The sequence below is a fragment of the Dermacentor albipictus genome, chromosome 4, assembly GCF_038994185.2.
Source record: "Dermacentor albipictus isolate Rhodes 1998 colony chromosome 4, USDA_Dalb.pri_finalv2, whole genome shotgun sequence".
Taxonomy (NCBI): domain Eukaryota; kingdom Metazoa; phylum Arthropoda; class Arachnida; order Ixodida; family Ixodidae; genus Dermacentor; species Dermacentor albipictus.
The window spans coordinates 67675986-67698897 of NC_091824.1; the positions used below are offsets into that span (position 1 = coordinate 67675986).

At 45.2% G+C, this 22912-nt stretch overlaps 1 protein-coding gene across 4 annotated transcripts in view; it reads right to left on the reverse strand.

Annotated features, from left to right (window-relative positions):
* LOC135902081 (uncharacterized) overlaps window positions 1-22912 on the reverse strand; it is a 651905-nt gene that overhangs the window by 526011 nt on the left and 102982 nt on the right. For all 4 annotated transcript variants that reach the window (XR_011513945.1, XR_011513944.1, XM_070537064.1 and 1 more), the window contains exon 2: window positions 8968-9094. Coding sequence is in view for 2 of the 4 variants with exons in the window: in XM_070537064.1 (XP_070393165.1) it covers window positions 8968-9094 (127 nt within the window). In the remaining 2 variants the exon portion in view is untranslated. The remainder of the gene's footprint in view (window positions 1-8967; window positions 9095-22912) is intronic.

A 22912-nucleotide genomic window follows, 5' to 3' on the forward strand; every position in this document is an offset into this window, starting at 1 on the left:
GAGATGGCGAAACTACAGTTTGGCTCGCCTTTCCTGTGTTTCGAGCAGACGTGCAAAATTGCACTCGGAAAGACTCGGCGCACTGTGCCGCAGCACTCGCTAATGAACATCAATTGTGGCAAAAAAAAAATAACAGATTCAATCAGGGGAGTGAGCCACACTATCGACGGACCAACCTTCCATCTTGTCGGCGCAATCGTAGTTCATACAATGGAAGCGAGCAAAATGGGCCGTGTGCAGCAGGCACGTACGCGTGGTTTGCTCGAACCCACGAGCAATACGAATGGCTGCAATCCGGCTTTGAAGAACAGTGGCCGGGCGCGTTGTCCAGTGACAGGTCTTTGTTTTGGACGCCACACCCGTGAAACGCTCATTTCTACTCGGGTGCGCAGACAGCCTGTATTTATATTCCCACCACTCTCTTTCCCTCACTCCCTCTCTCTTCTCCTCGAGGCGTATAAGACCAAGAGGTGTCGCGAGGCTTTGCCCATTTCATTAGTGGCTGGCCATAAATCTTCCCGTTTTTATGGCTTTTCTGTTGTTTTTCTCCTCCGCGGCCGCAAAGGTGGCGCTCCTTTCTGCTCGTTTCCCGAACGCTTCGATCGTGAGGGGGACGGGGAAAAAGAGTTGACAGGCCACTGGTTCCCATTATAAGTGGGTTTTTAACGCGGATTGTTCTTTTCCTTTATTATTGCTTCACGCTGGTACGCACGCCTCTCAGAGGCAGCAAATCTTAATGCCTGGAAATCACGCAGCCAGCCTTGAAACGTTATACCAGGAACTGTTGAAGGGAAGGCCGGAAATATCGTGACTTCTGTTTCTCATATTCATGAGAAGCACCTACTTTTGATGCCTTTCTTCTGGTCTGTAACACCATGGCCACATTCCTTCATGAAATAAATGATATCATCTTGAATGGCTTCCTGCGCATTTCGTTGGCGCGGTCTGATTTGTTCTTGCCTCTAACTTCACGAACCACTAACACCTTCGGTGCGTTTTTCACTGACTGTTCGTTTACCAAAGCAACTTGGTAAACATGGTACCACGCACGGAAGGTATAGCAAAACGGAGTGCGTAAGCTTTTAGGGTGTTTAGAGTTTCAGGGTAGTTTACGGTTACCTTTTAAATCTGTTGATCATGAAATTTGGCACTGGTATTGCGCAAACAGCATGTTCCTTTAATTATTCTTGGCCAGGTAGGGAACATTAATACGCCATTTAATTTCACTTGATCTTGTTTTGTTATTTGTTTTTTGTTCTTTATTTTTTTGCTGAGCTTGGTCTTATGGTTTTGAGGCACGAACAGATGAAATTGCGCCCAGTGAGTAGATTTGCTCAAGATTTAAGTCAGACAGTTTATATGGCAATGTGCCGGTTTACAGTAGAACGCCTGTGCGACGAACGCATCTACAGTGAAATGACCTCTATATAGTGACGGGTCGATAATGTCCGGGGCAAATCACCGCCTTTTACATGTATTGTGAACGCCTCTGCAACGAATTAGTCTGCAGAACGAAGAAAGTTAAGTGCTCCCGACGGCTGATTTGTTGTTTCACAACAAATGTTATTATCGAATGTTACCACCACCCTTCACAGACGGCACCAAAGACGCGATAACGGCATTCCACGAAGTGCACTTTTAATCTGCCTAGTTCCTATGTTTCGGCACGCAGCGTATTCTATACGTCGGTAGAATATAGTTTTCCTGCAGTCGCACATTCTATCAGAGAAAGTGTGCAAAGAAAAATTAACCATTCATTTCACTGTCTCTCTCATATTTCTGTTAAAAAAAGGCTTTCTTTTGTAGAACGTTCTTCTACTGTGAGCGGTACGGTGTGCGACTTTTGCAACGAAATTACCTGTATAACGAAGGATCAGAAGGTACCGAGCACTTCATTAAAAAAGCTTCTGACTTTATGCTCCTCTGATGCACATAACTGTGCATTCTGCTGCACGTGAACTTGGCAACTGTTCCAAGGCATAGTCGTTTAAAATGTTAGCCAACTAAAAATAAAATAATTGTATCTTGTTAACACACGGAACTTATATGGATTTCAGAACCTTTTCATTTCAAGTCGAACTATATGATGCTGTTGAAACGTTGTTGTGGAGAAGTCAGAATACATCTGCATAGCTTCACACCTACCACGACAGATGACGATAGTCGGAAGGGGTGTCAGAAATAGCGAAAGAGCTGCAGGCAATTTGTGGGGAGTCTTGCTTAGCGGTATGCCTAGCATGATATTCTAAATGGCTGTGATGAATTGTAATTAAATTTACAGCGCGTGGCACACACACATGCACACACACACGCACGCACATACCAGACACAATCTATTCGACAACACGGAACAAACTAAAGTAATCGATTGAGACCAGCGATCTTATGGTAGGATCCATTGCCCGAGACGCACATGCAGGTGTAATCCATGAGCCAGGTACGCGCCGTAGCTTCAGAACCTGACAGCTTTTCATAGACATTCAGTGACATCAGGACTGCCCTTTCTCATGTGAACAGCCTGCGATCGCAGATTAAGTGAACTAGGTACTTCGTACGCTGCCTGCAGAGCAAAATGGACACCTTAGCCATTTATTTTTAAATAGGAAGTAGTCAGTTCTTTCAACATTAAGTCTAAGGGTGTAAAACATGCCCAATCCCGCAGGTTAAGGCCACATTACATGCGAAATTCGCACTTTGGATCGTCAGCGCGAATAGGTTCGTACCGTTGCTCTCAGTCCGTTACGACTGCCCGCTACGCTCACCACGGAAAACTTGATCCGTCAGGCTTAGAGAAACGTGTCGAGAGTTACTGGGTAGTTCAGTATGCTGAACCAGCAGCGCATTCTGCATGTACACTGCCCGCTACGCCAGAGGGAGAGGGCAGCCACTGCAGAGCTGCGCTGTGCTGCAGATACCGCCAACTTTGGTATGGAAACACTTGATGTCATTGATATGCTGAAGTTGAAAAGCGAATTCGCATCCCAGAGGTGGGATGCGAATTCGCATCCCACCTCTGGCAGCATGTTGTAGCCAGGAGGGAGGAGTGAGACGGTCAGACGAGTAGTCACATAACCACCGATTTAACAATGTCTCTCCGACGTGCGCTATCTGAGGAAGAAGAAAGGCACGCGCGGCCAGATCACCGATCCCGCACGGTCCCGGGAAACAATCTCAACCGATTTCATTAGACGGTAGCTAGCACACACAAGTCATTGTCACGTGCCGACTACACGGTTAACCGGGAAGCACGTGAGCCGGTGAAAATCATTTCACACTTCTCGTTCAATTCAACGTACGTTTTCCAAAGAAGTGTTCAAGCGCTTCACATATATAAACACGGAAGTTCCAGAGTACAACGTGACCTTCCGGCGAGAACAGCGTGAACGTCCCCTCCAGTGCTTCCCTTTTCACTGCTCCGTATATATGCCGGCAGCCGCGCCACTCACGGCGGCGCTGGCGTCGCTACGGTGGCGGCAGCAGCAAACGACCGCCCTGCCCCTGCCTCGCTGGGCTCTCCGGTGCAGACCTCGCGCTACGCTCCCATCCCAGAGGAGGTTGACTCCGTGTGGCGGGCGCTGACGCGGCATGTGCGCGCGTACGCACCACTCCTCGTTCTCAGTGAGTACCGGGCGTACAAGCAAAACGTGGTGCGTGTGGCAGCGCATGCTGGTAGTCGCGCGATCGTCTGGTCTCAAGCGACTACGACGATCCTGCTCCTTCGCGCCGGTCGGCAAGACCAAGAGGGGAACGCGACCAGTACCACTTCGCTAACGCCGCTGGATTACGATGCACTGGGAATAAGTATTCCGCCCGTGTCGCTTGTGGGAACCGTAGCATGGTCGCCGTGCCATGGCACACCACTGTGATCACCGCCCGAGGCGGCTCCTCCCTCGGATAACGGATTTTCGGATTATTCCCACCCTCCTTCTCGTCCTCCTCGCCTTCACTGCGGACGCCTCCGATGCACGTGAGTTGCGCCGAGGAGTGTTTACGTTGTCGAGCTTGACACGTGTGCGTGTTTGCGCGAGTTTTGTCGGTGTTCGCATGTTTCTATGTATGTACACTTTTTGTCTCTGTATACGCGCGGTCCGTGTGCGCATGGTATTTGCAAGACGCACATATTCATGATTGAAATAATACCATCAGGATACATATGCGACCGTCATAGCTAGATACTAAGTGGCTGAATGAATTAATGTCACAAATAGTACGTCGTATCAAGTTCCGTGGTTCATTCTTAGCTAATCTTTAGTGCGGACAATAAAAACTAATATAATTGCTATATGTAAAAACATTATATGTATACAAAATAGTTGAATATGCCGGTGGCTATTAACATGCTCCCGCCTAGTCGCCGTGACTAATAATAACCCTTCAGGCTGATCCAGGAAGTGATGTTTTCTTTTTCTCCTAGCAATTGTATGCAAGAATCAATGTAACCATCTTATGAAACGCCAAGTTTACAAGAGTCGGAAGCGCCCTTTCCATTTGCTCTTCGCAACATTAGAATATAACGCTTTTTCGATTAAAACTAAATTTGTATCAATAAATTTCGACATTACGTATTTCGTTTCATTATAGTTATTATTTGCCTGAAGCTCGCAGTTCTGCCCCTCTTGTGAGATGAACGTCCTGAGCATGCAATGCGCAACGGAGCGGGTGGAATAATTAATAATTGCGCGCACGGCTGTCCGCTGTCACATCATGGTAATAGTTGATGTTAAGAATTATGTGCGGCTGTAAGACTGCTTTAGTTGTATCGAGAGAGCAGAATGGGCTAGCAGCAATCGCCGTTGGTGTTCGGCTTCCTGTGTGCCTCGCTCACCGAGATCGTGGCCAGAAAGCAAGTGTCCTCGAGAACGGCATCTGTCCCCTGAAGGCTCTTAGCCGCATCTTCGCGCGTAGCGCGCGGGATATTCTGAGCGCAAATCGGTCGTGATTGGCGCTAAACAAGCAGCTAGCAGAGTGGTTGTCTCCATAAAGTAGTCTCGGCGTCCGAGGCGGAGCACGAACGGAGCATACATCGTACAATGCATCACGTCCTGTCGATTTCGTTCAGAGAACGAGGGCTCTTTTGTGTGCACAATTTATACAAAGATGAGCGAAAAAAAACGCAAGAAACATTATCTCGCATTTTAAATTCACTAAGAATCATGAGCAAAAGTATTAGCTGCAGCGCATGCGTACGTTCCAAATCAGTGTTTTGGCAAGAATGAGAAACCGCTACCTCCATTCCCCCGCCAAAAAGAAAGAAAAAAATCAGGAGACTCTTGTAGCGACTTGGGGTACCTTCCTGCCCTCTTTCATTGCAAAGTTTGCCGTCATGGTCTGCAGCGTTAGTGACCGTTGACTCGAACAATTTGTCGGGCTAAATTGTGGTGTTCCTATGACTGAGGGTGAGGAAAAATCGCAAGCGTTACTCAAGTGTTCCTGTCAAACGAGGTCTTCAGCTTAGAACAATTCTCTTCACAGCCGCGACCAACCAGTGATAAGACTGGAAATGACACGTCCGCACAGAGTCGGCGGTCGTCTTTTCCCTGACTCCGTGGAAAAAAAAAATAATGTGAAGTCATATATACCTCTTAACAAAAAGAACGAAAAAGTGACATCCTGTAATTTCGCGCAATTGCCTTCCTGTTTTTTTTTCGACGACATTACACATGCAAACCATTCCTTGGAACGCATGAGGTGTACACGTCTCGTGAACAACTGTAGCTGGGCCGGGGTTCTTAGAACAACGGAGCATATTGATCGCAGGGATAGGAAGCGACAAGCTGATACAGATAAACATGTTGCTTTGCGCAAAATCAATACAGAAACGACATTGCAACGGGCACACACCACACAGAGCACGAAACAACAACTCTTTTGTATAGAGTTTACCTTCTATGCGCTGTTTGTCCAGTCGCATTCTGATGTCGTTCGTGTACTGGTTTTGTGCAAAAGAGTGCGTAATTCAGGAACAATGCGAAACCGACTGGCACCAATTGCAGCTTTACAAAGTGGCACAAGCCTGTCCGCATCTCGTAACTACCGGTGACAGCGGGGATCGCGGACGAGACGCCGTTCTTTTGTGCTCAGTACAGCGACGTGAATGCGCCCGTTGCGTCCGAGTTTCAGAGTTCAGCTGTGGGCTCTCGCTCCCTCTAAACGTTGTTGCCGCAGCACAGTTGCGAGCGCCCACATTGATGTCGCAGAGAGGTACGAATGGGCGAAGCTGTCGAAACTAGGAGGGCAAAGGGAGCGAAGCGGGGCCAGGGCATTACGCGACCTCCACCAAACCTGCAACACGGTCTCGGGGAGCTCAGTTCCCCTCAGTCCGGTGAGGCATCATAGACTCGCCACCGCAGCTCTAAAAAGCACATACCGTAAAAAGCACATACAAATACCGTTGTGCCTCGCGGGCACGACACGCACAAGCCTATCATGCTTGCGTGGTCCTGGGTTCGCACACTTTATAACCCTGTTGCTGGCATTGCCGAATGCGCTCGCTGCCATATGTATAGTCGAGTATCCTGCACAAATTTTTGACAGTGCTTAGCGTGGATTGATCCCACTATGTGCCATCCGGGACGCTTCACTCCGTATCTCGCAAGTTCCCACTTGTGTTACGCACCAGTGCGTATATTCAGCGCGGCGCACATTTTGCGTTACTACTTTCTCCTTTTATATTCCCCCTTTCCCTGTGTAAGGTATGCTACAATCATATATGCTCTTTTATGGTTGCTCTCTCAAACTTCCTTTCTTCGTATTTTCTATTTCCACTCATCTGAAGCATCATTCACACAACCATTTGTTAGTGCAAGCAGTTCGTTCACAGTTCAGAGTGTAACAGTTTACCGTCGCTTCCCTTACAGTTCCAGTTTCTAGGCCTGAGTTTTTGCGATCTCCTGACCCCTGCGTACGAATGACTGAGAACACAAACTCGTCTTTGAAAGGAGTGATCTGTAACAACGCGAAGAATGAAGGAAAAATTAATTAACGTCTTAATATGTACACGCCGTTCTTTGTCATAGAATGCCCCACGAACGCTATCACAAGCATCATTCGATGCGAATGTAAATCAGAATGTTTACTTTATTTTCCAATGTTGTTGTGCTAAGAGGCTCGCTCTAACGACAGTCTAGAACAACGACGTCTCTGTACAATTCTCGAGAGAATAGGAACTGGTAAAAACGTCCACTATTGATCCAGTTCTGCTTCTCTTTTCTTCTATATGCCCAAGTTCGAAAACGCTGTAGCCGAGAAATCGGCATTTCTAGTTAATAAGCTTTCGGTTTCCAGACAAACGATCGTAGAAATGCAGCAGAACACGGACTCGTGAACAAATATCTTGTTAGACACTATGCTGTTCTTCGACGTACATACATCATCTCGCAGTGCGAGGCCTCCACCTACAGGCCGCATCACTCACCGCCGCAGAAAAGCCTGTTCCATTTCGCTTTCGAGTGCAGCTTGACAAATGCTGCGCCTTCTGCGCAAGCTTTCTTTCAGTGGGCAGAATACCAGAGAAGCTCGTCCGTTTCAGTGACTTAACTTACGGTCGTGCCAAAAGCAGCCTCGGAGTCAGTCATTATGTACCAGGGACGCAACCCAGAAAAAAAAAATGAAATGGTATTAACTTGGAAAATCAAGAGGGAGGGATGACAGACGAGCGCGAGAACTGCGCAGAAGGGTCGGACGTCGCTGGACCACACGTAATGTCAAGATTAATTTTGCCCAGAAGCCATTGAAAACTACCTCGGAGAAACAGCGGTCCCCTTTACGTTGCAGAAGCGCAGTAAAGACTTCGCTTCAGGCTGATTAACTTCGTTTTTTGGGACCTAGCAAGCTTATTAGTGAGTTTTGGAAAATGCGGTCGCAAGTAGATTAGTGTAGCCATGAAGCGGCGTCAGTGGTACTGCAAATGGGTAGAACCCAAGCTTGGCTTGGGTTCTTTTGTGCGTAGGACCAATAGCGTCCGCTAAGCTTTTGGTCCGACATTTCTAAAGCTCCCTGCAGCTTCGCTAGCACAGGGAGTGTTGGCCCGAATGAAAACGTCGGCAATGATGGATAAGCGAAGCGTATAGCTACAATGGAACCGAGTGGATGCCCAACTCTTTTTATGCGAAGCATATTACGAGAGCTCAACCCAGCTCCTCAGGCGCGGCGGTGTCGCCATGAAACCACGTGACACCGTGACGTCACGACAGAGGAGAAGTGGCTTTGGCTCAACTCTTGCAAGACGGGCTGGGTGGGAATCGAACCAGGGTCTCCGGAGTGTGGGACGGAGACGCTACCACTGAGCCACGAGTACGATGCTTCAAAGCGGTACAAAAGCGCCTCTAGTGAATGCGGTGTTGCCTTAGAAACGAGCTGTTTCTAAGGCGTGCGTCTCTTGCTCAGGCGCACATTTCGTTGCCGCGCCGAACGCTGCTTTGCTCGACGCTCACCGCGTCCAATGCGGGGCGCGTAGTCGCTGCCCTGTAGCCCATTGTCTTACACCCCTTGGCGGGTCGACGGGAACGCTGTCGCGTTCCACTCTTGAAGGCGAAGCAGTAATGCATGAGTTGTTTCTTCGTCTAGCCGAACCAAATATAGCCAAGCAACAGCAGTTCACCAGGCTAAACAGTGGTTCAACAACTAAATTAAAGGCTAGTATGCTTCGCATCCTGGGCTTAACCTTACCTAAGCCACAGCCATTTTTTTCTTAAACAGCGCTAGACACTCACCTAGCACGTTGCCCTTTCGGCGCGAGACAACTGCTGCACGCTTATCGCGCGTGGTTCACATACGCGCAGACAGTGCTTCCGCGCTATGCTCCCTCAGGAGAAAGTCGTGCGACAATTTTGTGAACGCTCGAACGTTGCAAAAGCTGGCGCCGTAGCATCGACGATCACGCTCACAAAGCAGCGCGCAAGTTCGTTCAGCGTTCCGTGATCGGCAGGCGTTTGCAGCTGAACAAAGCTGCCGTCTAATGTGACTCACCTGTGTTCCCTACTGCTTTCGACTTGCGCACACTTCAGAGACATGGGTCTTCTCGGCGCCTCCTGGAATCCATTCTGCTCGCGCAGTCTTTTGAGCTCGCTGTTTCGGCAGACGTCCGAAAGCAGGCCTGCGTTTGTTTGAGAAAAGATGGTCGCATGCTTAGTCACTGACTATGATCGCCTATGAGGACTTGTTTGGTGCGTTGCACGCGCCACTGGGGTGACAGTGTCGCGCGGCTTTCTTACTATCGTCAGTCCAAAAGAAAGCAGATATCAACTAGACTTTCGGCTCTGAACTTGTTCACCGCGATAGCAGCATTCTTCCACCGTGAAGACCAGTATCTTATTTTCCTTTACCTCCTCCTTCCTAAAACTGGTTTCTCCCACTATGGTCAACTGCGCAAAAACGCAGTGGTTATGTCGCAGTTTATAGCGAAGAGTGCGATCCCACTGACACTTATGAACTTAAAATAGGAAATGGAAAACCAAAAACAAATATGTGATAACATATTTAAAGCAGTATAACAATGATGTGATAGTAGAGAAAGAAATAGTGTGGAATAGGTAAAGGAGTTCCGACTTTTTTTTATGTATGCAACTTCCTTTTTGTTCTATATATAGTAATGTATGTTGTGTAATTTGAATTACACAAATGGGCCAACTTTACCAATCTTAGACTCCCTCTGTCTAAGGGAATTTATTCAGGTATATGCAGAATTGTATGATACATTTTATTCCCAGGTGCTTGGCCAGAGGCTCCTGTTATTTTTTTCCCCCGGGGCGATTCTACATTCCACTGCCTCAATATATTTGATTCACATGTCATTGTTTCATCATGTTTGCTTCTGTTTGCTTCGTGCGAAAGAGTCACATTTGTTTCCTTTCATTCTGTAGCAGGACCACATCCAAGCTTCTACATGCCCACTGTCACTAAATCAAGTAATTCGATACGAATTTTAAACTGGACAACGCCGAGACATGGACAACGCCGAAGTCGATATTGTGTTGGTAATGTACAATTTATTCTTAGTATATGCAGACATTAGACCAGCATAAAATTAGTTAACAAATTAAATGCGTAATGTAGATTATATTTCTCTAGGCTTAGGCAAACATGAATGTCGTCAGTCAACACTGTACAAAGCCGTGATGATGTCCACTTACCGCCGTCGCCTATTCGTATACACTGCTTTGGCGCGCCTGCTGTACGTTTATTTATTTATTTATTTATTTATTTATTTATTTATTTATTTATTTATTTTACGTCCCGGTAACGCGACGGGACGTTTGACTGCTGCGTAATTAAGGCCTATCGGTGGCAACTGTCGTTATACTTGTCAGCATTCAAAATCACGTAAACCACTTATTAACGTAGCGTGGCTTTTGACATTCGCGCCTAATGTAGACACCGAGACCGCAATGACATATCGTCCACAATTTCGCAGACGTTACATGCTCTTGAAAACCGGCTGAGGAACTTGCATTGCCATTATGTCGCCTAGCGGTCTTAAGGCAGGATTTCTTAGCTGCTCAGGAAACGCTGTTTTCAGTACGCTTCTATATTTCAAAAACGTTCTGTCCTGCACTACCTGAGTTACTATCTAAAAAGTTCGGTGGAATGTAACTCGGCTACTTTTATGTATAAGGATCCCACAAAGTAGAGCTAAACTAACATATGACTGGTATTCACGCCAGTATACTACTGCAGCAACAGGCTTTAGAAAACAGGTTTAGACAGGCCTGCGAAGTAAGTGATGTTCCGTAATGATGAATGCTGTATTGCGCCTCATGTTGTATGCTACGAACTGAATGAGGACTGAGTTCAAAGTTCAAGTCAGTTTACTCGGACATGAACATGTATACCCAGAACATGCCCACGGAGTGAAGAAAAACGAATAAGCTAATAACATACTTCCTTTAGAGCCCTCACCCCGGGTCACTACTCAATGGCCTACCGAGTTCGTACAGGGTTGCCTGTACGAACCTTCCATCCATCTTTCTACGTCGAGGTATATTCTCGTCCACCTCGTGAAGCAGTTCCCTTGTGGCGTGGAATACAAAATACGCAATAATGATTGGAGCCTGAAGTTTTTTTTTTTTTTTTTAACGAAGAGGACGAGTGGGTCTCCTAGTAAACGTTTAAGTATGCTATGTGCATTCATTCAAGGTGAGCTTCTCAATATTAATTGGTCTATCACGCCTCACTGGCGACGCTTTATTGAGATGCACCAATGAAGCAACGTTTCGACACCTCCAGGGTACAGCGCTGTTATGCTGTCGGTTCAGCACGGAGCGGCAGATCAACGACGCATGACGGAATTGCCTCTACATGCTCAATCTCCACCGCAGTAAACGGAGATGAGTTCCAACGTGTTCCCGCACTGCGTACCGAATTACACACAGCGTCGCATCATTCGCCGAGTCTGTGTGTTTCCATTATAAGCAACACCGTTCTAATTTACGACCAGCCATCAGAAGCGTGAACGTGCGTTCGTCGGGTGCAAATCTGTTTCGCTTCCCAACATCAACACGAAAGCGATTGTCCCTACTTATGGCACGTACGCGATGAGGCCAGTTTCTGCGTGCTCGCGCAGTTTTCATTTTAACGCGCGTTTTGATCTGCGTGCTTTTCTTTCTTCTGCTTTGTTGGAACGAAGCTATTGCCTTCCTTTTGCGAGCCGAGTCGCTCGTAAAAGCAGGTGAATAGTTGAACATGGGAGGCGTGACGCCGACCGACACAGTTTTTCACAAATAAATGCGTTCATTAAATTTTGACGCATACAGTTGTTGTGTGCCTTCGAGAAAAATAAACTCCTCCATGATTTCTCATACTATCACTTCACCAGCCGAGAAATAAGGAGATAATGCGCCTGCGTCCTGGTGTTTTTTGAGTGCTTTTTAGGAGTGACAAGGTGCCGCGTGAGACTGAAGAGGTGTTTCTTTCTCATGAACAACTCAGGTGAAATGCGCGTTGCTAAACCATCTCTTGCGTTGTATGCCTCTGAGATAAATGACCTAGATGCGTACCATTTCGTGACGTGTTGTTGCCTTTTACTTTTGTCTCTGCTTTTATTCTCTCCTTCTGCATATATGTTCAGAGCATATGTGTATTTGTGTGATTTGAACAAAAACTCCTACATCCCTTCTCCCAGCGCAGGGTAGCAAATCGGACGCGCGTCTGGTTAACCTCCCCGCCTTTTCTCTCTCCTGCGTCTCTCTCTCTCTCTCTCGAATAAAATCGCAGCTGGTACTCAGCGCTGTGTTCGTATTCCTTACCTTGGTAAAAAAAATTCGTTTGCGCTGCTGAGCTCCAGAATTAACATAATGATCACTCACCGTAGCTTTTCTTAATTTGAAGTAGCTAAAGGGCATAAAAGAAAGCTTGCATGTAGGGATGCGCATTGCCAACAGAACGAGCTTAACGCGTCCAATTTAGCACAATGCGTTCCGTTTCATCCTATTATCATCGACATTGAGGCACCATTCTGATATCTTGAAAAAAAAGCCAAATGCACGCAGACGACTACACAAACAAATAAGTTCGACACAAGAACCGCTGCAGCAACGTAGCGCGTAGTGTATCATTGAATTAGGGAACATCAACTCGCCCGCACATATGCACTCTCCTTGTGTTTTTTTCAACCACGATGTGAAGTACAACCATAAAAATACGTGTCGCAGTACACATAAAATCCTAATTTATGAGCATAACGTTATACTTGTTCGCACGCAATTCACACAGCAGGCAAGACAGCGAGAAAGATCCTGCATTGTTCTTGCATCACCTTGTCGCGGCATTGCATTAGAAGCTTTCGCCGTGCGCAGAACCTGTAGTGCCTCGCCAGCAACGTTTTAATAGGCTGACAACATTCAAGTGGCATTCTATATTGTGGCACTCTATATAGCGACATTCAATCTCCAGCAACACCTTTGTTCAAGGGACGTTTCGGCACCCCTGGGGAACTGACGCAAAGTCGAGGTCCTTCTGCGCTACAGGGGAGCGCCGGTTAATTTTCTATCTTACTTCGCTCGCTTTTAATTTTCCACATCGGGCTTTATTTTGAGCTACCCCGAAGAAAAGTAATGTGCGTGTCTCTCTGATTCGTAAATTGTCTTGTAATACTTTCTTTTGTATGTTTTCTTTCACTGCAGTACAGTTTCTGCTATGTAGTTTTCTGCCTCAGCGCTGTGTCCGCCATCCACCATGCTCGCGCAAAAATAAGCCTTTGTATTATTCAAAGCAGCCATTACGCAGGCGCCATCCATTCTGGCTGCTTTCTTTTGGAAGAGGTTAGCGAGGTAATATCTTTGTCTTAGCTTCCTTATAACCTCTCTCTCTCTTCGTGGTTTATTTTCTTTTTTTTCGTTAGCCGTTCTGCGCAGATTCGGGAAGAACTTCCCCTTGGCGGGCGCATACTACCGTGTCTTAGAATAATGGAAGGATTACACATGCTTAAGGCGGGGAATCCTTCAATCCTTGGAGTGAGCCCGAAATTAATGCGCGGTGCAACACGACGCCGCACAGAAATGAAACGGCGCTTCATTTGGTGAACGGAAAATGAATCTGCGGGAGCGCTGCTTCGGCTGCTTTCTGTGGGGACGTTTGCATTTTTCATGGGCCGCTTGCTGGTAGCACGAATTTCTTGCTCTCGTACGAATCTTCTGGGACTTCGTTTTGACTGATTCACCCAGAGAAATGATGCGTCCTTGCCGACTTTAAAGGGACACTGCACTCTCCTTATGTTTAGTGTTGGCTTTTAGGAGTACCTCTTTTAATGCGATAGCGTTAGAAGGGCCCCATGTCACAGAAGATCCGATATCAGCGTCAGCGTTGCCCGTGAGGGAAAATTTCCGCATATATTTATGTATACAGCGTGTTTCAACGAAGACTAAGTAATTTTAAATAATTCGCTTTCAGAGGTAAAACTGTTGTCCTTGCGCGGAGTGATAAGGTGGCGTGGTGGGCGCTATCAAACGGGTTGCAAGTTGCATTTAGGAAAATAATGAAATTTAATTTGTTAATTAACATTTTAATTATCCTAGTTAGGTGTTTCATTGTAATGAAGACATTGTTGAGGATCATGAGTCCATTCGATATCGAGTGTTACATTTGCGAAATTATAATTGCGCGCAGAGCTTCTGCGCTCAGCACCTCAGCACCTCCAGACGCGCGCAACGGGCTTCGTGCGCCAGCTGAGCTTGGCAAAGCCAGGCCCATGGGCTGATATCACTCGGAGCGGTGCGCGTCACGCATATCCCGCTTATCTATCTATCTATCTATCTATCTATCTATCTATCTATCTATCTATCTATCTATCTATCTATCTATCTATCTATCTATCTATCTATCTATCTATCTATCTATCTATCTATCTATCTATCTATCTATCTATCTATCTATCTATCTATCTATCTATCTATCTATCTATCTATCTATCTATCTATCTATCTATCTATCTATCTATCTATCTATCTATCTATCTATCTATCTATCTATCTATCTATCTATCTATCTATCTATCTATCTATCTATCTATCTATCTATCTATCTATCTATCTATCTATCTATCTCAGTTTGTCAATTCTAGTATTCTACACACCACGCATCAGGCAGTCCGGTGTCGAACACAACTTCGTTGTTCCAACATAGCGCCGACGCCAATCTCTCCGTGAAAACAGGCACAATACGCTGCGCTCATCCTCGCGGCGACCGCACGAACGCGTCTCAACGCCGCTCAGGCAACGCTCCGGCCCGCAGCAACCTTGGTAACCGCGGTCACGACGTGGCGGTAATCGGCATCGCTCGGCTCCCGCCTCTGACCCGCCTCCTCTATTTGGCGCCGTGGCAATTTTCCGGCACCGAATCATTCTCCCGGTCATTCGTCGCCACCTCCTCGCTAAGATCAGCGACCTCGGGTTCCGCTTGTGCGTCGAATTAGGCGCGGTTCTTCCCGAGTTGTTGCTCGGTAGTTAAGTCCTTCGCGCATGCTTCTGGGCTCACGAGGAACCCTAACAGAGTAGTTACGTTCCTCTTTACGTGGATACGCAAGCACGCAGCACCGGGGGGATTGTTTGGCGCGCTGCCGCTTTCTATGTCGCTTTGCGGTCTCCCGCAAACGCAGTACTTATCCAGTCAGCTCGATGACCACTTTGCTACTCTCATTGGAGTCATATTTCATAGCTGTGCTCACAGCTGCGCAGAAGCCGTGAATAATAGCTACGAAATCAAGTGGCGCTGTTATTTTTCTTTCGGTGTTTCACATTATAAATGCCGTATATGTTTATAAAGCCAGCGCGGAGGGCTTTTCAAGCAGCCTTTCAAGTGGTTACGCAAGCCGCAATGTATAAGAGGCCAAGCAACTTATAGCGGAAGTACTCAGGGCTGAACGTGACAGAAGCCTATTTCTCGGTTCATTGCTCGTAGCGGACTTCTCTTTCCGCGCGCTTTTTATTTTTCCTTTTTCTTTTTTGCTGACTTGGTGAAAAATGTGTGGAGCGCTTGCAAAGGAAATTCTTGTCAAATCGGAAACATGTGTGGATGCGGATATACTGGACCCCAACGACAGTTTTTTTTTTTTGACAACCTATTTGTCCTCACTCATGCTAGTGTACCAATCAGCATTTATTGTTTTCAGTTCGCAAGAATTATAGCTAGAAGATTATTTTAGACATGGTTTTGAATCTCTGTGTTATATTATCGGAAGTGTTATCCATGGAAAGCGAATGAGTGCAACTGAAAACGAATTATTGGAATTCCACGTCGCGTTCACCGGGCGTAGGCGACCATATAAACGCAACGACGCTAATAGAATCATAGGCACGCATGTACACGCATCATTAAGGGCACACGAAGCAACCACTTAGGCTTCCACCAAAGCAAACTATGTAGATCAGCGCTAAGCGAAAGCAACGAAAGTTCGATTTAAATAAAATATTTGATACAACTTCATCTGTCTTTATATTACTTATTTTTTGTTTAGCTCTTGTTCGCGAATGAGGTGAAGATGCTGGCACAACTTGCTTCCTGCCACTCCATTTCACTTTTTTCACTCCATTTCAGTAAGGCATTCACGTGGTCGTTATTTCGATCTGTGCAGGAGCTTGGCAACGTCCGTACACATTTGTGATTAGTTAATTCCATGTGTTTTTGCACATTGTAGTTTTGCATACGTCACAGCTGAAGAAGGAGCAGCCGGTACCGTTTATAGGGGCTAGCATGTACCGCGTATAGAAAACCGCGTAGTTACAATGCGCATTCAAACAACACGAAAGGAAGCGATCGGCAGTAAAAGTAAGACGCTTCGCTGAGCGTGGCAAGCTAACTTAACTCTGGCAAGAAGTCGAAACCTAATTGCTGACAAGGCAGGAGGAAGTCTCAGCTGCGTAAGTAAAATAATAACCGACAGCAACTGTCTTTAATAAAGGACCGGGTCATGAGGATATCTATGCTCACAGACTGGCATGGAGCGAGCAAACCAGGGATGCCCGTATAGAGGGCGATGCATGAAGCTACGACGAACACGGAGCTGATGAAAGGTCGTGTGGAAAGCGATGTCGAAAAGGGGAAAAAAAAGGAAAGCAACACGGCTCGCGTATCAGATACCCGGTCAGATCCATCATGCACTGTCGTGTTCGCCCGCAGCAAGCAGTTCAGGACTCGTTACGTCCGACATGCTTCGCTTGAAGAGAACACGTTTCTCGTTTTGTGTGACAAGGCAAGCATGTTAGAAGCAACTAGAGGGGGGCTGAGCAGCATATGTGTCATTTGCGTAATGTTTCGTAAGCCTCACTGGTTTTTCTAGAGAAGCCCTATAGCGCAGAAAGCTAGAGAGTAACAGAACTTCGCAAAGGTAGTTTACGAGTAAGGCAAGAGAACAAATTGAGTGACTGGAACTAAACAGCAGGAATTATACGGAAGTAACCTAAGTAGATCATAATTTATAGATGAACTCATGTGACAGCGCTAGCCCTGTGCTCTTCCTTGTCCGTGTGCTTCTTGGCGCTGTTTAAAACGAATGACCCGTGCCAACTAGCTCGCACCCAAACACTTCTAAGAGAACTTTAGTGGACCATTCTCAAAAATGCGCATGGCCGAAAACAGATAAAGGCTAGTTTGGACTGTTGAATAAACGTGTGGATGTAGTTCCGCAACTGCGTTATGGCTGTGCACGTTACATTTGAACATTCAATACCAAGAGGAGGAAAACGTCTTGGAAAAGGCATCATGGAATCATGGGCATAGAATGAGCACGAGTTAAGAGGTCAGGAAAGCGCCAAGGCCAGCATGGCGCATATCCGTCCTTGGAAAATGACAGTGGCAGTCACAAAGTTACGTCGGAGCTTCGCGAAAAAATAGTAAAAAAGAAACGCACAGCACGAGCGTTGTCTCAGCAGCGGCATCTATATGAAGAGATGAAGAGTGTGTGTGTGTGGGGGGGGGGGGGGGGGGGCGAGGAAGAAAACAACCTTGTGCACAAGAAAGATCGAACAAGGAAAAGAATAACGTGTCAAGGAGCCATCAGAACTGCTACGGCATGCACATAGTTTTATTTCGTAACTGCCTGTCCAGACTCGTCGTCAAAAGAATTAGTTTTTAGGTAGGCCGGTTAATCTTTCCCAATAATTGTTTAACACTTCGTTAACACAGTACTGCCCTGCCTTCTGTTTCTTTACGTATGTCTCCTTTGCGCTACGATGGTTGCCCTCACTTTCTCGTCGTCTTCGTCACGTAGCACTTGCGTAATACTTAAATGCAGAAACAAGCTCGTTCTGCTCTCGGAAAGCCTTGAGCAGTCAATTGTTCGGCTGCGAACTGAGATTGCTTCCGCTTCTGATGCCCTTTGGAAAGTAAGCTCAACAGTAGTCGCTGAAGAAAACGTGACACATTATGGTGTGAAAACAAATGAACCTTTCATGGCGAGAGTGGAAAGGAGGGAATGAAACGTTTAGTAGTGAAGATGTTTCATGCAATATTTAAGCGGCCAAAAGTGGCTCGACGGGAAAAAAGTGCGCGAAGCGCGGGCTCGAGCGATTCATGGAGGTTTTCGCTTCACGATGTTTATTGCATAGTAACACTCCACCGATGCGTGGCCCTTCCTGAATCTGTTCGGCCTATTGATATTCATCGCCTGCATCAGGCTTGTTGCGACTATTCCGTCTTGTTATTACCATTGTTGAATGCGCGTGCCCACGACGTTATTGCCACGAGTGGTGCCCGTTACTCCATTCTGTTTAACGAAACAACACTTAGCAAGCATTGACCGGCGCAAAAGAGAAAGGCTAAGCAAGAATGGACCACCGGCATCACAAATTCATATCGCCCACTCGGATACGTATGCAAAAGGAAAGTAGTATATAAAACCTAAATGAAAGTCGGAACGCGTTTACGTATGCTTGACAAAATTCGCCGTACAATAAGTACAGCATGCGAGGTTGTCAGCCAGGCTAGCATGGCCGGCACATCATGAAGGTACGTATCTCCCTATTTGTCTCTGTACGTTGCAAAACATAATTTACACAACAAAATACGGTGGTTAGAGTGTGAATTGAGTATGCAATAATTTACACATCATTTGTAGGTAAAGATCGAGTACTTTTGAGGCAGACATTGCAGGAATCACGGAAATCATCACGTAATTGCGAACCTAAAGAACAGTTCCTATAGCGCACGAATGTCCATAGTAGTTCTCCGGAATGCCTCGATTCATGAAGTTGTTTCAAAGCGCTTAGCTGTGTTCTTCTATGGTGCACTTGTTGGGCACAGCTACCCTATATACTTTTTTCAACGAGAGCAGCCTTTACTATAGAGCGCGAAATTTCTGCTTTAGATATTTGTTTTCTCTTTGAGAAGCGTGATCAATGTAATTAAACAGGAGATGTTCGATATTTTATTCCGATTCCAATCAAGAAGATGCCGAATTATTGGCTCTGCCTAATCAACGGAGAAAATACTTGTGGAAGCAGTGCGTTGATGGATTCTTGGCATTATTGTTTCGATTCAACGATTCAATATTAAACTGCGTTATCAGATTATTGTGAAATAGAACGGCGCCATCAGTCTTCTTCGCGTGTATTATATATGGACACACGCCGAATCATTAGTGCCTGAAGCGGGAATTCACTTATTCCTGCAATTCGTCGTTAATTGATTTCTCCAATTAACCTCGACACTCACAGAATAATTTGTCTTTTCCTTCTATTTCACTATGTGAATTATCTTTGGTTTCCCTCAATCACTGCTACAAACCCTCCATGGATCACGGGACCTTGAACTGCGCTTCAGTCGCGATAGTGCCGTGCGTCAAAATAATTCGCGAGCGCTTCATGGTCGAACTGGATGTATTGATTAAAGCGAGTTTTTGAATATGCGGCACCAGTCTTTCTTCTTCTTCAAATTGGAGACCGAGTATGCTCGTGCACATCGCCGGACATACGTCGCGGAAGTGTGAATGGATAAACACCCAATAGGTAGGTAATTACGCCACGAAGCTGCCTCAGGGACAAATGTTAGGCGATAAATTGGCGCCGCCAGAGAAGGTTGGGACCCACGCAAAAACATCCTACACCGAGCAGTCACAATTACCCGCCATTGGGCTGCTGTTGTGCTGCGCGGTGTGGTTAAAGGAAAAAAGTCTAGGCACAGATGCGATGGTAAAACGCCGCAATTAAAACAAAGACTGAACGATATTTTCGAAAAGTAAAGGTAGGGTTGCCTTTCATGTTTCAAGTTGTTTAAAGCAGACAGAGACAGAGAGAAATAAGTGGCAAGGGAAAGGCAGGACATTTAACCATGGCGGAGTCCGGTTGACTGCACACTGCACTATATAGAGAAGATGATAAAGAGACTAAAATATCACTAGAAGGATATAAGAAACCTTCACAGAACGTAACACACAAATACGCGGCAGCGTTTATACTTCAGTCGGTAACAGGCGGTCAAATGCCATATGAAAATGCCACATAGCTAGAGAGAACCAAGGTAATGTTGTTTGCCATCGCTTGGAGTTACTCAAATTTGTTTTTGCATTCCGCCTAATTACATAATTAGTATTATTTAATTAATCAATATCTCAAATATTACAATTAGATTAAAAGTGTGAATGAAAAAATTATAGAGCAACATGAAAGCTTTCTGTTTCCCAATACGTGCTACATAAGAGTGTTTTTCCGGGCGTGAAAGAAGTCTCCGAATACACACACAATTTTCGCGGGACTGGCCGCTCGAGGCACTTCGAATAATTGATCCCCTGTTTTAAAACAATTGTTGACTATTATTTTATTTTTAACGTCGCTACAGAGAGCACCATGAGATCTGCAGTACAGATATTATCTGAAAATGAGGATGCTGGAGTAGACAATATGAACGCGACAATACTGATGCAGAACATTGGTATTCCTTCCACTGCGTTATGTCACATCCACGCGATAACATCGGGGTCGTGTCCTGATGTACTAAACACAGCCAATGTAGCGCCCATATAAGTCTGGGGATCGAAACGACGGGAACAGTTACAGGCCAATTTCTGTGCTTAGTGAAATTAAAGCTTGCGAAAAATTAATCTCTCTACAATTTAAGAAGTTTCTAAGTTAAAATGGGGTAATATTCCTTCAGCGACATGGCTTTGTAGTAAACAAGTCGACCTCTACAGCCGTAGCGACGCTCGTGTAAATTATGACGGTGTTCTTCATAACAGTAAACTTACAATAGTTGTTGTCTTAGATATCAAACAAGTCTTCGATATTGTTAGGGCGTGCATATTATTAAAGAAACTTGAATAGTGCGGCGTGGTTGGCAACACTCTTCATTTCTTTACCAACTACTCCTCATTGTGAGGCCGTTGCGGTGGTGTCGGGTTTTATCTCAACCACCTCGGATGCTTCACAGAAAGTGTCCTTTGAAAGCTTCCACTCCCCAAATACCAGTGCTACGTCAAAAATTAGAATTGGGACAAATTTTATTTCCAATTTATCTAAACATCCCTAAAGCTTCGCAAAACTCTAATGTACTAATCTGTGGATATCACGCAGCTCTTGGTTTTGTTGGTTATTTTCTCTCACAACTACGAAATATTATAACTTTTTTAATGTCTCTAGCTGGTTCTCACAAAATCATCTAACTTTAAATGATGAAAAATCAAAATGTCTATTTTTCACTCTGGCGAGAAAAAATATAAAAAAACATTTCTCCTAAGTTGTTTGTTATGTGATATAGCCCAAGTGAAAGAGCATGTGCATTTAATTACCTAGGAGTCATTTTCTAAGAGTACCTGCACCGGAAAGATCAAATAGACACCATCTGCTAAAATTAGCCTTCACTTGTACCAGCTTAAAAACGCGCGTGATCATGTTTTCCTTGCAGTCTACTAATAACATTATATATTTAACTGTCCCACAGCCACATTTCATATTGCGCAGGATTGTTGGGTTCGACATACACTTTCTACTTGACATTCCTACATCGACTACAAGACCGAGCATTGCTCGTAATCACGCTTTCAGCTGTCACTTATCCTGCTAACGAAATTTATCAGGAGTTATCTATGCAACCCTTCACTGTTGTGTGCAAATGCAATACGTCGCTTTTAATAGATAGCATTATGAATGGCAAGAATCTAGTTCATTCTAGCATGTTCATAGTAACACGTCACAATACATGGCAAGCATCAAACGGTAACTACAATTTACCCATATCCCACAAGCGTGAGAATTGTTAGACTTCGTGATGCGAAGCTTTGGAATGAGTTGCCGCTTACAATAAAAACTGCCAGAAGCTTCAGATTGTCATATAAGTTGTTTTACATAAATCATCAAAATATTTCCGAGTGACCTGCCGGTATACCCAGGTGTGTTTTTATCACTTCAGTTTCGTGACCAATTGTAATTATATAATGAATTATTCACTTTTTATGTATCTAATGCTCCTCCTCCTTTCTTTCTCACTCGTTTTTTTTTTTATTTCGTCCCTGTAGCCTGCCTGTAGATGCAGTTTTCTTTATACCGGCAACTAGCTTCATGGCTAACTGCTCAATCGTTGTGTAAACATTTCTCTACGTTCAACTAATAAATCTGATTGATTGATTGATTGATTGATTGATTGATTGATTGATTGATTGATTGATTGATTGATTGATTGATTGATTGATTGATTGATTGATTGATTGATTGATTTTATTGATTTGATTTGATTTGATTGATACCGCTCTTTGTATTGATCATGTTGCGATTAGAAGCCTTGCAAGCAAACAATGTATTTTCCCGTGGCAGCTGCTGATATTTCCGCAGCGAATCATCGACATATCACACCAACTTACGCTGTACACTGCGAGTCTTGAGATATTTAACATGTTATGTACGCCACTGATGCATTAAGCAAAGAGCAAGAATTTGCATAGCAAACTGCTACGTGAAGGTTGCGCCTTAAATGAGAATGGTCACGGACGGACTGGCTACGAAGCCTCCTTTTCGCTACAAAAGTGATGTGTAAAACAGTGGTCCACGAAATGACCAAAGTGCATTCCTTTATTTGAAAAGCTGTCAGGGAGACTAAACAACGGTGTAGCAACAGTGTTGTAAGAACGAACCCAGGGGACCTGTGAGACATTTAGGAGGAATAACTTCTTTTCGAGTGCTATTGAGTCACTTCAGCTAACATAGTGCAACAGTAGAGGAGTTGTATTTGACATCTAACGATCTTTGTATTTTCATGCGCCTAGCTGGTTGTACCACAAAGTACTTACCACGAAAATGAACATATATGTGAAGTTCTTTAACCATACACAAAAACTGAATAAGATCTAAATATGGTGATGATGCTGTGAAGTCCGATCAATATTTGTTTGGTAAGAAGGTCGCAGTATAGATTTTCGTGATTTATTTTACACTAGGCACAATACCAGTGGGCCTGAGGCCCTTAAGCACAATAATGCCACTGGCATATAATAGTGAAA